This window comes from Perca flavescens, chromosome 12, assembly GCF_004354835.1.
Source record: "Perca flavescens isolate YP-PL-M2 chromosome 12, PFLA_1.0, whole genome shotgun sequence".
NCBI lineage: Eukaryota > Metazoa > Chordata > Actinopteri > Perciformes > Percidae > Perca > Perca flavescens.
In genome coordinates this window covers 13,542,599-13,554,653 of record NC_041342.1, presented here as the reverse complement: position 1 = coordinate 13,554,653, position 12,055 = coordinate 13,542,599, and the positions used below count along the sequence as shown (strand labels likewise).

Genomic DNA, 12,055 nt, shown 5'->3' with positions numbered 1-12,055 from the left:
GTTCTATGTCTCCAGAAAATGATAGGCATATGCTGAATGCAAGCAATAGTTTGTTTTCTTTTAACACAATCAAAATCCGCTGCATCGGATTATCCTTCCTGTTGTCCTAGCGTCTATAGTCTTTTGAGTCTTCTACAAATATCCTTTAGTAAAATAGAATATATATAATAGAATATTTATTCAACGTGCCCTCTACTTTTTCTTTTTTTTATAAAGCTTTCTAATTTGATCTTTTTGATGGTTCTTTGAATTAGATAACTTTTAAGGTTGTTGTAAAATATAAAAACGAATCCAGAAAACAGGTGTCATGCTGGAATCTAAAACTCTCAAACAAATAAAAATAAAGTAATTTTCCTGCTATTATATGACCTTGAAATACATTTCGCAACCTTTAAATAATGAAAAAAAATTGTACCCGATATTTCAAATCAAACAACCTACACTAAATCTTTCTTCAAAAAGTTTTGATATTTATAGATTTGTATCTGTTTTTTATTGTTTAGCTACATTTCCCACAACTCAAAACTCTAATATCATCTTTTGGCCGATAGATGGCGATGTATCTTTGGGAGCAGGATTGTTTTCGGGCAGGAAGTTTCCTCCACCAATCACGTAAACTCATTCATAAACATTACCATAGTTATAACGGCAGCTCCTTGAACGAACCAATCACAGGAGCTCTTTCTGGCATTTAAACCGTGTGGCGTCAACGTCACGAAATTCAAAATTTAGAAAGAGAAGAGAGAACGGTCAGTGTTGCTCCGGTGTATTCCACGTTTACTTGAAGGAGTGAGATCGTTCTGTTAATTTTGAGGTTTTAGAAGGGCCACATTTGACGGTAATTTAACTTTTAAAGCGGTTAATGGTACTGAAAGTTATGCTAACTTCTGTTCATTTACTTAGGGAAAGCTAGCTAAATGTACCTGCAGTCGTTATACCTAGGTTAACGTTAATGCAAAATAGGTTTGGCTGATGTAAAACTACTTTTTGTTTTGTACTCCAGCGCTGATAGGTCTGGCAATAGGAGACTAGCTAGTGCTAACGTTAACGTTACCTCTGTGGTCCTGTGATCTAAGCGTTAGCATGCGTTGCCTAGCTAACGTTAGATAGCCGAACTAACACTTGTTGAAACGCTAATATTAGCCAGTTGACGTTACTAGTGCACGTCATATTTAAATGCTTTTCTTTATTTATTTTATTTGTCCTGATATATTACAGGTCGTGTGAAAACCTGGATATAATGGCGCAGTTTGGGTTTGAGAACGATATCCATAGCATATTGAAGCTGGATATGCCCATCACAAACGCTCCCATGGCAAGGTGGCAGAGGAAGGCCAGCTCATCAAACTCATCCGCCTTGAACGGGTTGTCGCCTGGCAAATCTGCCAATGTGTCGCTCAGTTCATCAAAAACGCCGAGCAAAACCCCAGGTAATGTGCCGTTATATTAATGCAGCGTAACACTTAACCGACTCTCTAGTTATATCTCTGCAAATGTTAACCACTGGGATATTTTTGTATCCTAGGCAAAAATAAAAAGCAGACCCCCTCTAAGATGGGGGGCGACCGCTTCATTCCCACCAGAAACAGCAAACAAATGGATGTGGCAAGTTTTCTGCTCTCAAAAGAGAATGAGCCTGTGGACACAAACAATACAGCAAGTGCATCAGTAAGTTATTGTTTTGATACACCTGCTCATGATCATTCAGTGAGTTAAAGGATTGTATTGATTTAAACTGATTTTAAATTGATTACATTGTGTCTTTAAAGGAAAGCCAGAAAGCCTGGTCGATGTCCCTAAATGGATACAACATTGATGATGCAAAGATCCTTCACCTTGGAGGGAAACCGCTGAATGCTCCAGAAGGTAACCTTTTTTTTTTTTTTTTTTTTTTTTTTTTTTTTTTTTTTTAGGATGTGTCAACATATTGCTTGGCAAAAATATTTTATTCATATTACTTTTTATTTTTTGGTCTAATGTTGTACAGGCTATCAAAACAACTTGAAAGTCCTCTACAGTCAGGGTGCGACCCCTGCGTCTGTCAAAAAGACTAGATACATATCTTCAACTCCTGACAAAATCCTGGATGCTCCTGATCTTCGAAATGATTTCTGTAAGTGTAAAGTCTTTTTCCTTGAAACATTAATGCATGTTAGTTTTTTTTTTTATTCTGTGACAACAGCAATGTATGCATAATTAATCACATCTTGGATTAATATCAATCCACTGAGGGTGGATGTTGATCACTACATTATAAATACTAGATTTAAAGATTTTGTACATATATGTGAGCTTTACACCAAAGTACATCTAGCAATCATATCATTCCCCCCCAGATTTGAATCTGATTGACTGGAGCAGTCGGAATGTTCTCGCTGTGGCACTTCATAACAGTGTTTACCTGTTGGATGCCTCTCAAGGAGACATCACTCTCCTCATGAGATTGGAGAGTGAGGACATCTACATCTGCTCACTATCCTGGACCAAAGAGGGAACCTACCTAGCTATCGGCACCAGTGACTGCAAAATTCAGGTCCGTGTTCTGATTAACCCACCACCTTTTGTTCATAAGGACACATGGCAATCAAATAACTGCTTCATATCTTGTTTAACGGTACGTTTTTGTTTTCTTAGTTGTGGGATGTTTACAACCAGAAGCGTCTACGCAGCTTGGCCAGCCATACGTCTAGAGTTGCTTCCCTGAGCTGGAATGACCATGTTCTCACCAGGTACAGCGTTTTTTTTTTTTTTTTTTTTTTTTTTTTTTTTTTTTTCCCCCTCTCCTCATTTCTGATAATAGACAAAAACTAGCAATTCCGGGTTGTGAGCGTTGGACTAGTGTGTTTCTTTCCCTAGTGGCTCGAGATCAGGACACATCCACCATCATGATGTGAGGGTGGCAGACCACCACATCTGTACGCTTACTGGTCACTCGCAGGAGGTGTGTGGGCTAAAGTGGTCACCTGATGGGCGATACCTGGCCAGTGGAGGCAATGATAACTTGGTTTATGTATGGCCACGTATGCAAGAGGGTGGCACCACCAACTCTGTCCAATGCTGGAGTGATCATCAAGGAGCTGTGAAGGTGAGTAGCTTCATGCTTGTACTGGAAAACAGAATTTGTTTAAGCAATTTGAGCTTTTAATTAAGCTTTTGATTATGCATGCATGCCAGCCAGCAATGTAACTGGGTTAAGCTTGAAACTCACTTTTGAACGTGTTATCATTCTAGGCTTTGGCCTGGTGTCCGTGGCAGCCAAATATCCTCGCATCTGGAGGTGGTACCAGTGACCGTCACATCCGCATCTGGAATGTTAACAGTGGCTCCTGCATCAGTTCACTTGACACTCAGTCCCAGGTACCTACACACTGCTAGACCCTTTATAGTTTAAATGGATATTCTCAGTCAAATGGTGTGTGTGGTTTTTTTTTTTTTTTTTTTTTTTTTGTTTTTTTTTTAACTTGGGGTGGCAACATCATAGGTCTTTTCTCAAATTGCACAACTTTTTCAGATCTCATCACTGTTGTTTTCACCCAACTACAAAGAACTTGTCTCTGCCCATGGATATGCCCACAACAATGTTGTTATCTGGAAGTACCCTGCTCTCACCAGGGTTGCAGAGCTCAAGGGTTAGTAACAAATTTTTTTGGACTGTATTGGCTAGGTACTTGTTAACACATGCTTAAAGGAACACGCCAACTTATTGGGACTTTAGCTTATTCACCGTAACCCCCAGAGTTGGATAAGTGCATACTAGAGATGCACAGATTTCAACTTTTAGGCCGATCCAGATTTTTATTTTTCATTGAGTTTAAACTGCCAATACCGATTTTTAGCAGATTCATATTTTCTATCTTTTCTTTAATTAAACATTTTTTGACAAGATAATCAATCACTATAAAATGTATGTATGAGTATTGCAGTATAAAGAGATTTCTCAAAACATAAACGTCACACAGATAATGTCACCGCTCAGTTTGTGGCGCCGGAGTGCATTTGACATGCATAAAATCGGCATATGTCAGACTGATCGGCAGGTCGCCGGTCACGTGAAAATCTGCCAATTCCGGTCACCGGCTGGTCAATCGTGCATCTCTAGTCCATGTGTACCCTTCTCATCTCCATGCGCATCGTAGCTCTTTCCAAAGGCTCCACCGGTAGCTTAGCCTAGCACAGATCCTGGAGGTAATTGGTTCCAACTAGCCTACTGCTCCAAATAAGTGACAAAATAACACCAACATGTTCCTCTTTACATGTTATGGTTTGTATAGTCACAGCGTGTACAAATAACAAGGTCACATGAGCCACAGCCATCTTCTAACCCTAAACAAACCGGGAACTATATTCTCAGAAAAGCGAAGTATTTCTACTCTCTGTCCGGTGCTTCTGAGGTACTGCAAGCATATCACTCCACGCAAGTAGCAGAAGTAGCGGTCCTTCGCCTTTCTGAGGATATAGTTTCCAGTTTATATATGTTAGATGGCTTTGTCTCATGTGACCTTATTTGTACATGCTGTGACTATAAAAATCACATAGGAACATGTTGGTGTTTTGTCACTTATTTGGAGCAGTAGGCTAGTTGGAACCAGTTACCTGCAGGATCTTTGCTAGGCTAAGCTAATGCTGGGAGCGTTAGACGGAGTTACAGCACGCAGAGAGATGAGAAGGGTATGTATGGACTTGTCTAACTCTGGATACGGTGAATAAGCTAAAGTCCCAATAAGTCGACGTGTTCCTTTAACTTTAAATGGAAATATCCAGTGACCTGGAAACTACGTCATGCTTTCTGCTGATTTTAAACATATTAATGCTTTTTATTATAGGCCACGAGGACAGAGTTCTCAGTTTGATTCTGAGTCCAGACTGCTCGACTATTGCGACTGTTGCTGGAGATGAGACTATCCGCATGTGGAAGAGCTTTGAAGTGGATCCTGTTAAAAAGGCCAAGGAGAGGCTGGTCAAATCAACTAGCAGTGTAATTCATCAGTCAATCAGATAGTTTGCTTTGTCTTTGTGTTTGTTTTTTTTTTTTTTTTTGTTTTGTTTTTTAAAAAGGGTTTTTTGGTCTATGCTGAGTTATGTGCAAATCTTTTTATTTTATATAATCCACAAAGATTATGTACAATGTTAAACTGTAACATGCAGTTTACAGCTCCCATTGGTGTAATGGGTTGTTAGTCTCAATTGTTTATACAGGTCTGCTAATGTGGTGAGTTGAGTGTCTGTTTTTTTGTTTTTGGTTTTTTTAAGCAATCCAATGTATTTAACTTTTATTAAACACTCGGGATGCATTGTATACCACAGACTTGGTTATAAATAAATGCTTATAAATGGTTTGATTAATGTGCTCCTGTCATGTATTAGTACTGCCATGGTGCAAACTATAGGGCTTATATCAATTATAATGTAGTGATAACATTATCTCCACCAGTGCCTCATGTTAATGCCGGCCAAACGAACAGAATACGAATTTCATGTTTATCCTGCAGAGGTTATTGATTTGCTCTATCATTAGCTTAGCTGTGGTTTAACGTTTAAAATGACATGTTCTCAAAAGTTGCATTTAAACTTTACCGGTGTTAGTCTGAACCTGGTTGCTGTGTATTCTGTAGAAATTACCGTATAGCCTGTAGAAGTCATTGTATGGATGTCTAGAGTATAAAGTGTCCCTTAATTTCTAATGACAAATTATCTGACAAATGTAACAGTTAATCACAAGTCCAGTGCCTGCAGTGAGGAGTTTACCAGTAATGTGTAAGCCACAAATGACTAAATTGTCAACTGGTTTCAGTGTATAGTATGGTTTTTATTTGACAGATTGAGACTGCAGGATATTTGAAGGCAAATTTTGTACAATATGATCTACATTTGATTTAAATATTTTGAACATTATTGGTAGTGATGTACTTTCACAGGTGCAAGTAGAATAATAAAACTGTCAAGGGTTTACAACAAAAAACTTTCTCTGCGGGGCATTGAGTTTAACCTAAATGCTGGTGCACATAACATTTCTAGTAGAAGTGGTGGCATTCACTTCTACTGAGTAATTGTACAGAAATGTGAACAGTGGAAATGTTGCAGAACACAATGCAGATCACAAAAGCATAGATAAAAGATTTCATTGCTGCAGTTCATGCTGTGAAGCCATCAGACACACCTGTGTGTGCTACATGTTAAGGCTCTGACACCTGGTTTAGCATTTTTGCATTCATATTAGATGCATATTTAAAATATTTGATCACTAATTCACTTTAACAAAATAACTAACATTTAGCTTTTGATCACAATGTCCATGTTTTCTTTCGTATGCCACTTATTTTTAGTTTTACAGTTTTAATCATGTGTTGGCTGAAACAGTTATACTGCCAAAGCCGGAACATCATTGAACAATGCTATCAGTAATGAATGCAAACAATTTACATGTTATTTAATATGAGAGGTTTTCCTTCCTACCTCTCACTCCAACAGCAGCTGACCACATACATAGCTCACCATCATACCACAGGATAAATTTATCAATGACATTATTTGCTGTTGAAACAGAAATCTCCATAAATGCTTTCCATACGTGAGTAAACCTCTACTTTAAAGGAATGCTTAATTGACAGTGTGTTGCTGGCAGTATAATGAAGAGCTACACATGCTCAGTCTCTCTTTTTAGTTTAAGTTGCCTGTGTACAATTTCACAAGTCGTTGAGATTAGGTGAAACATTTGAAAACAGTAAAATTGAAATACAGTTAGGGTTTTTAATTTCTGCCTGAGTCAAACAGTTTAATCTATTGAACATTGTGAGGGTTAATCGTAACAAACAGCTTCTGGGTACCCCTAAACATCCATTACTATGTCTTTAGTGGCAATCATCAGATCCAATTTTTAAAAAGCTAGCAGTGCTTCAAAACTAGATCATCCTTCAACTGTCACAAGTGCACGTGTAATGAACAACAGCAAAAAACATTAAATATATACATTTTGCAGTGATATTCAGAAACGGCACACTTTTTTTTCTAATTCTAATTTAATGGAAGGGACTTTCTATTAACTTAATGCAGAGTGCTGAGAGAATAGACCATACAGTGTTGCAAAACTCAGAATGGATTAATATAACCGTGTATGTCACTATCTAATTATGCAAAAATGCTGAATGCATCAATACTGTAATATACAGTATAACATTTCTTTTTCACAATTCTTAAAATTGAAAAATTGAAGTTTCTTACAAACTGCACATCATCACTGATTTCCAAATGACACAGACCTTTATCTAAAAAAAGTTTTATTTCAAAAGATAAATAAAAACAGAATAAAACTAAATCTTTGACAATCTTTTTGGCATAAACTTTGTACTCGTTATTCATATGTGCTGGTCTTCAGTGGAAACTCAGTGCGCTACTTCCCAACAACAACGGTCATGCCAGTCAAACAGTAGTGTAGGTCAAGCTTGTGTGGGCCCAACCGGAGTTGAAGAATGTCATCAGTGACAAAAATGAGCACCGATCTTCATACAGTGTTTATCACAGTTAATTTTTTTTTACAACGACTAACAAACACAATGTGGCATGTAGAGATCACCACCAAAACACGTATCCCAACAAGTGCACAATAAAAGATTTATATAGAAATTATAAAGTTTAGAACATATTGAAATCTGTGCCGTTCCAATATGCTACTAGATTTGAATGATGAATAATATTTTCAAGGTAGCTCTATAGAGCCTCCTCTTCTTCTTCTCATTTCTCATTTCCAGAGTCACCAAGTTAGATTTCCTTTACTTTGCCCAGGAGGATTTTGCCGTTGGTGTGGTGGTGTCCATTTCCATTCTCCAGGTGTTTCCCATTGGCCACCACAGCGATAGGTTCACTGGTCGAGCCGTTCTGTTTTGGCTTGTCCTTTACGGCAGGAAGTCGCTTTCCCTTTATGTAGGCCTGGATCCAAAAGTTGGAGAAGAGGAGGAAGAAGAAGACGCCATACATCCAAATCAGGTGGATCCACATGGGAATCTGGTAGTCACACTTCTCCATGAAGTAGTACTGGCTGATGTGGACGGAGACCAGAACAAACTGTGTCTGTAAAACAATAGAGAAAAGGACTGGGTTGTTATTACTAATCTCATTCTAACCCAGATCCATTGTAAAATCAATTATACCAATCAGGTCATTATAATACTTCTAAAAATAAAATAAAAAAAAGGGACGTACAAGCTGAATGGCGGTCATGTACTTCTTCCACCACAGATATTTCTGGAAGCGTGGTCCTGCTGCAGAAAGTAGGTAGTAGAAGTACATGATGACGTGGACGGCAGCATTCACCATGGCATGGAAGCAGCCCATTCCTCCAGCTTTAAAAGGAGGAAAAACAGGAAATGATGCATTTTATTAGACATTTTTATGCAACTGTTGTTTTGGCTTTGAACTTTCATGTCTTTGGATGCAAAGTATTGTCAATCTGTAATTTGAGAAGATATTAAGCCATGTCTATGGCTAAAATTCTTTGTTTATCCATAATGTTTGTATGAAGTGTTTTACATTGATATTATGCCGAGTAAACCTCACCAGGAGTCAGGGTGATGCCCCACCACCACGTCCAGGGCATGAAGGAGTGATGAAAAACATGGAGAAATGTGATCTGGCTATGTTTCTTCCTCAGCACAAAGAATAGCTAAAAACAAAAAAAGTAGAACAAGCTAAAAGTTAACATGCACAGAAGACATGTCATTAACAGCTAAAAGGTCACGAGAAAAAAAAAGCCAAAAAAAGAAACATTAGGAGAGATGAAAATGTCCTTACTGTGTCAAGGAGTTCGATGTATTTTGAAAAATAAAACAACCAACACACTCGAATCATCTGGGGGAAGAAAAGAAAGAAAAGAGCTGTAATGTCAAATATCTAACTATGGACAATCATTGAAGGACATGATTTCGCAGCCTTTAGAACAGTCCTAACCTGAAAGTCAGCACTTTTAGGACACGACAGGTAGTGAGAGCTCCTCTGCTCTGAAGCAAATGATAAGCAATTTACTGGCTTACCCGTAAAGTCTCTGGCCGGGTTGAGGTGTCAACGAGGTCACATCTCCACGTGTAGGTGGTGGCCCATCCAGCCATCATGAACTAGGTGACAGAAACACATCAGCAGCTGTTAACATTTCACAAGCACTCTGGTTGGTGAGGAAATGGGGGATTTATAGTCAGGAGATAGCTCCATTTGTCAATCATTTTATTTACCTCATACACTATGTAGGCGTTCAGTAAAACCATGCTGAGGTTGTAGACAATCATGGATGTGTTGAGACAGAGGGGTTTGCGGTTTGCCATTAGACGAGGTCCAACGTAAATTGAGAGGAAGACATAGGCCAACAGGATGGCAGTCATATGTAGAGGGTCCTGCATCAGTGGGTAGTCTCTGATTCGGACATCTGGGGAGAAGAAAAAAAAACACATTTCTTAATTTTTCGGCATGTCAGACACAAACTGTAAATGCAGTTTATACACAGTTTTTTTGGGCAGAATCATGGGATAGTTTAAAGAAGACAGAAGCAAAAACTTTTTACACAGCTTTATATTGTTATGCCATTAGATCACCACATATTCATTCATTTTTTAAACAAATCAGAGGTGTAAATCTGTAACAGAGACACTTACCAGTCCTCATCAGTATGTAATCATGGAATTTTAAAATGTTTGATACAGCTTCTCGAAGCATGGTGACTCCTTGTTTCTTGTCCTATTAAAACCACTGGTGGAAAGAAATAAGAAAAGATAAAGTCAGAAACCAGGAGATGAAGCGGAGCTGAAGGTGAGGTCGGGTGGTTGGGCAGGTGAGCGACAAAGCGACCTGTCTACCTGCTTCCCCACTGACTGAACAAACAGGAGACAGCTGCCCAGGCTCATCAAACACCCCCTGTGTACAAGCTTACACCCCCCCTAAAATACACAGAAATCTGTAGGAGCTCATTTCACTGTCTTATCTAATATATATATATATATATATATATATATATATAGGAAATTCATTTGAACGTAGTAAATGACAAAAGAAAACAATGACCCAGTATGAAGATAATGAAATATCAGCAGGAATCATGACGGATTGTGAAACATCTGATTTCTGCTGTCAGTTTAGAAACAATGAAATGCTCTCCTGCTGACTAACAGAGCAAGTCAAACAGGTGAGGCAGAGAACTTGGCCCTCACAGACAGCTTAGCCAACCCACCAAGATATAAGCTGATCAGGGATTTCCAGGGAGTAAAAACCACAGAGCATACTTTACTTAAAGCAGCAGAAGTAATTCTGTGTTACCCTAGTCCAACTTTATTGAACTATAAAACGGAAGGTGTATCTGGCACACACAAAAGACACCAGTCTAACGATGATGAATTAAAAAGAATCATTCATACGTTAAAAACACAACGGAGGAGCAGCACACACACACACACACACACACACACACACACACACACACACACACACACACACACATACACACACACACACACACACACACACACACACACACACACACACACACACACACACACACACACACACACACACACACACACACACACACACCATTCTCAGATCCCTGAAAGTGCTAAAATACTTTCCCTGAAACTGCTACAATACTTGCTGTTATTAGTACCGAGTGACTCACCGGCCTCTGTACTAACTCCCGTGTGTGAGGAAGGCAGCTGCACAGCCAGCGCAGGCAGCACTCAATCCAGAGAATCAAAGAGATCAGGAGCAGCGGTGAGAGGTGATCAGCTGAAAAACCAGGTCCGTGAAAGGCTCCGTGGGTGGTAGCCTCCAGTTGCTCTCAAATGTCTAGGATTTTATTAAGCTGGAAATCCAACGAGAGCTGAAAGTTTCACAGGTAAGAAATGGGTAAAGAAGCAAGAGAAAGAGTAAAAGCGAGAGGCCAGCCCAGATATGGGACCGGGATCATTTAACTCAATTTAAACCCCGGGACTCTACAGACCTTAATAGTTTCAGGACCACACCCTGTTTCAACGCTTGACTCCACCTTCCCATCCTCACTTAGCCTGTTTGTGATTGGACTGTCTCGTCAATGGTGGCAAAGGGGATGGGGTCATGGAGTGAATGAAGACCTGTAGCCTTGGTTAAAGGTGAATGGGCCCCATTGTTGGGCAACGAAAACCAGTTAATAAGCACATGAGGATAAAAATAATAACTTTATGTGAATGATACAAAAGATAATAAAAAAAAAAGTTACAGGTAAAAAAAAAAAAAAAAAAAAATCAATAGTTTAAAACTCCTTGTGCCAAAAAAAAAATAAAAAAATTAAAAGGTCTGATCATTTCATTTCAAAAATGTCCCTCCAGCATGATTTAGGCTAAAGGTGAAATCAGATAACACACATTCACAAACCTAACGTCACTTTTTGGAGTTGCCCATCCCTGTGCTGTAGCACCGGGGCTGGGTCCAACCCTGGCTGCTATGACAAACTCTCCTGTGCCTCTGGTTTGACCTGTTTCCCGAGCACCCAGGATGACGGGCGTGAGGCCTGGATGAAGTTTGAAATGTACACCCCTTCGTACTCGTACGATAGACTAAAAGGTTGGCTGGAATGAAAGGAATCTCTGCACGAGAGAATGAGGGAGGAAGGGAGGAATCATTGCTGTTTACATACCGTTTGACAATTTAGCACATGGTGGCTCTTCAGTGAAGTGCAGGCATGAAAAACACAGACATTAAATAATTGAATGTGTGATTAATGCACTAAATCTTAAAAACAAACATGACACGGTGATTTGATTTTAACATGTCAAGTTAAAAATTTCAAGTTGAAACATATTCCGGCGTTGGACAGTTTGTCATGAAGCAAATTCTAGGGGGAAAAAAAGCAACAGTGATTGCATTTGGTGCTTGTATGTCATGCAGTTTTCGACCTTTGTACTCTCACAGTACATCATTCTTGGTGGTAGGCTTTGTTTCAGAGAAGGCCAAAAACTTGAGCAGTGGCTACAATGGCCACTTGAAGGTGTGACTTTCAGTCACACTTGCCTCAGGTCACCAACATCTTAAACAGAAGAGAAACTGA

General features: G+C 39.1%; 2 protein-coding genes across 2 annotated transcripts; one reads left to right on the top strand and one right to left on the bottom strand.

Moving 5' to 3' along the window:
• Positions 1 to 715: 715 nt before the first annotated feature.
• Positions 716 to 5,343, top strand: cdc20 (cell division cycle 20 homolog). Its single transcript, XM_028592266.1, has 11 exons — positions 716 to 838; positions 1,219 to 1,430; positions 1,526 to 1,668; positions 1,770 to 1,866; positions 1,988 to 2,113; positions 2,337 to 2,533; positions 2,635 to 2,729; positions 2,857 to 3,085; positions 3,232 to 3,357; positions 3,512 to 3,629; positions 4,824 to 5,343. Exons 2-11 carry the CDS (start codon positions 1,241 to 1,243, stop codon positions 4,997 to 4,999), a joined length of 1,497 nt encoding a protein of 498 aa, XP_028448067.1. The 5' UTR covers positions 716 to 838; positions 1,219 to 1,240; the 3' UTR covers positions 5,000 to 5,343.
• A 1,788-nt stretch (positions 5,344 to 7,131) lies between these two features.
• Positions 7,132 to 11,002, bottom strand: LOC114564751 (elongation of very long chain fatty acids protein 1). The gene is made up of 8 exons (XM_028592268.1): positions 10,649 to 11,002; positions 9,636 to 9,729; positions 9,219 to 9,409; positions 9,024 to 9,104; positions 8,785 to 8,841; positions 8,551 to 8,656; positions 8,197 to 8,336; positions 7,132 to 8,064 (listed from the first exon to the last, which is right to left on the bottom strand). Exons 2-8 carry the CDS (start codon positions 9,694 to 9,696, stop codon positions 7,756 to 7,758), a joined length of 945 nt encoding a protein of 314 aa, XP_028448069.1. The 5' UTR covers positions 9,697 to 9,729; positions 10,649 to 11,002; the 3' UTR covers positions 7,132 to 7,755.
• Between the last annotated feature and the right edge of the window lie 1,053 nt (positions 11,003 to 12,055).

What these genes read in the sequence shown, in the direction of transcription:
- cdc20 (XM_028592266.1), top strand. Translation starts at nt 1,241, where the DNA reads ATGGCGCAGTTTGGGTTTGAGAACGATATCCATAGCATATTGAAGCTG. An exon ending in ATCATCAAGGAGCTGTGAAG is followed by an intron (nt 3,086 to 3,231) that starts GTGAGTAGCTTC and finishes TTATCATTCTAG; the next exon opens with GCTTTGGCCTGGTGTCCGTG. An exon ending in CACTTGACACTCAGTCCCAG is followed by an intron (nt 3,358 to 3,511) that starts GTACCTACACAC and finishes CAACTTTTTCAG; the next exon opens with ATCTCATCACTGTTGTTTTC.
- LOC114564751 (XM_028592268.1), bottom strand. Translation starts at nt 9,696, where the DNA reads ATGCTTCGAGAAGCTGTATCAAACATTTTAAAATTCCATGATTACATA. An exon ending in TTACATACTGATGAGGACTG is followed by an intron (nt 9,410 to 9,635) that starts GTAAGTGTCTCT and finishes TCTTCTCCCCAG; the next exon opens with ATGTCCGAATCAGAGACTAC. An exon ending in GGGCATCACCCTGACTCCTG is followed by an intron (nt 8,337 to 8,550) that starts GTGAGGTTTACT and finishes CTCCTTTTAAAG; the next exon opens with CTGGAGGAATGGGCTGCTTC.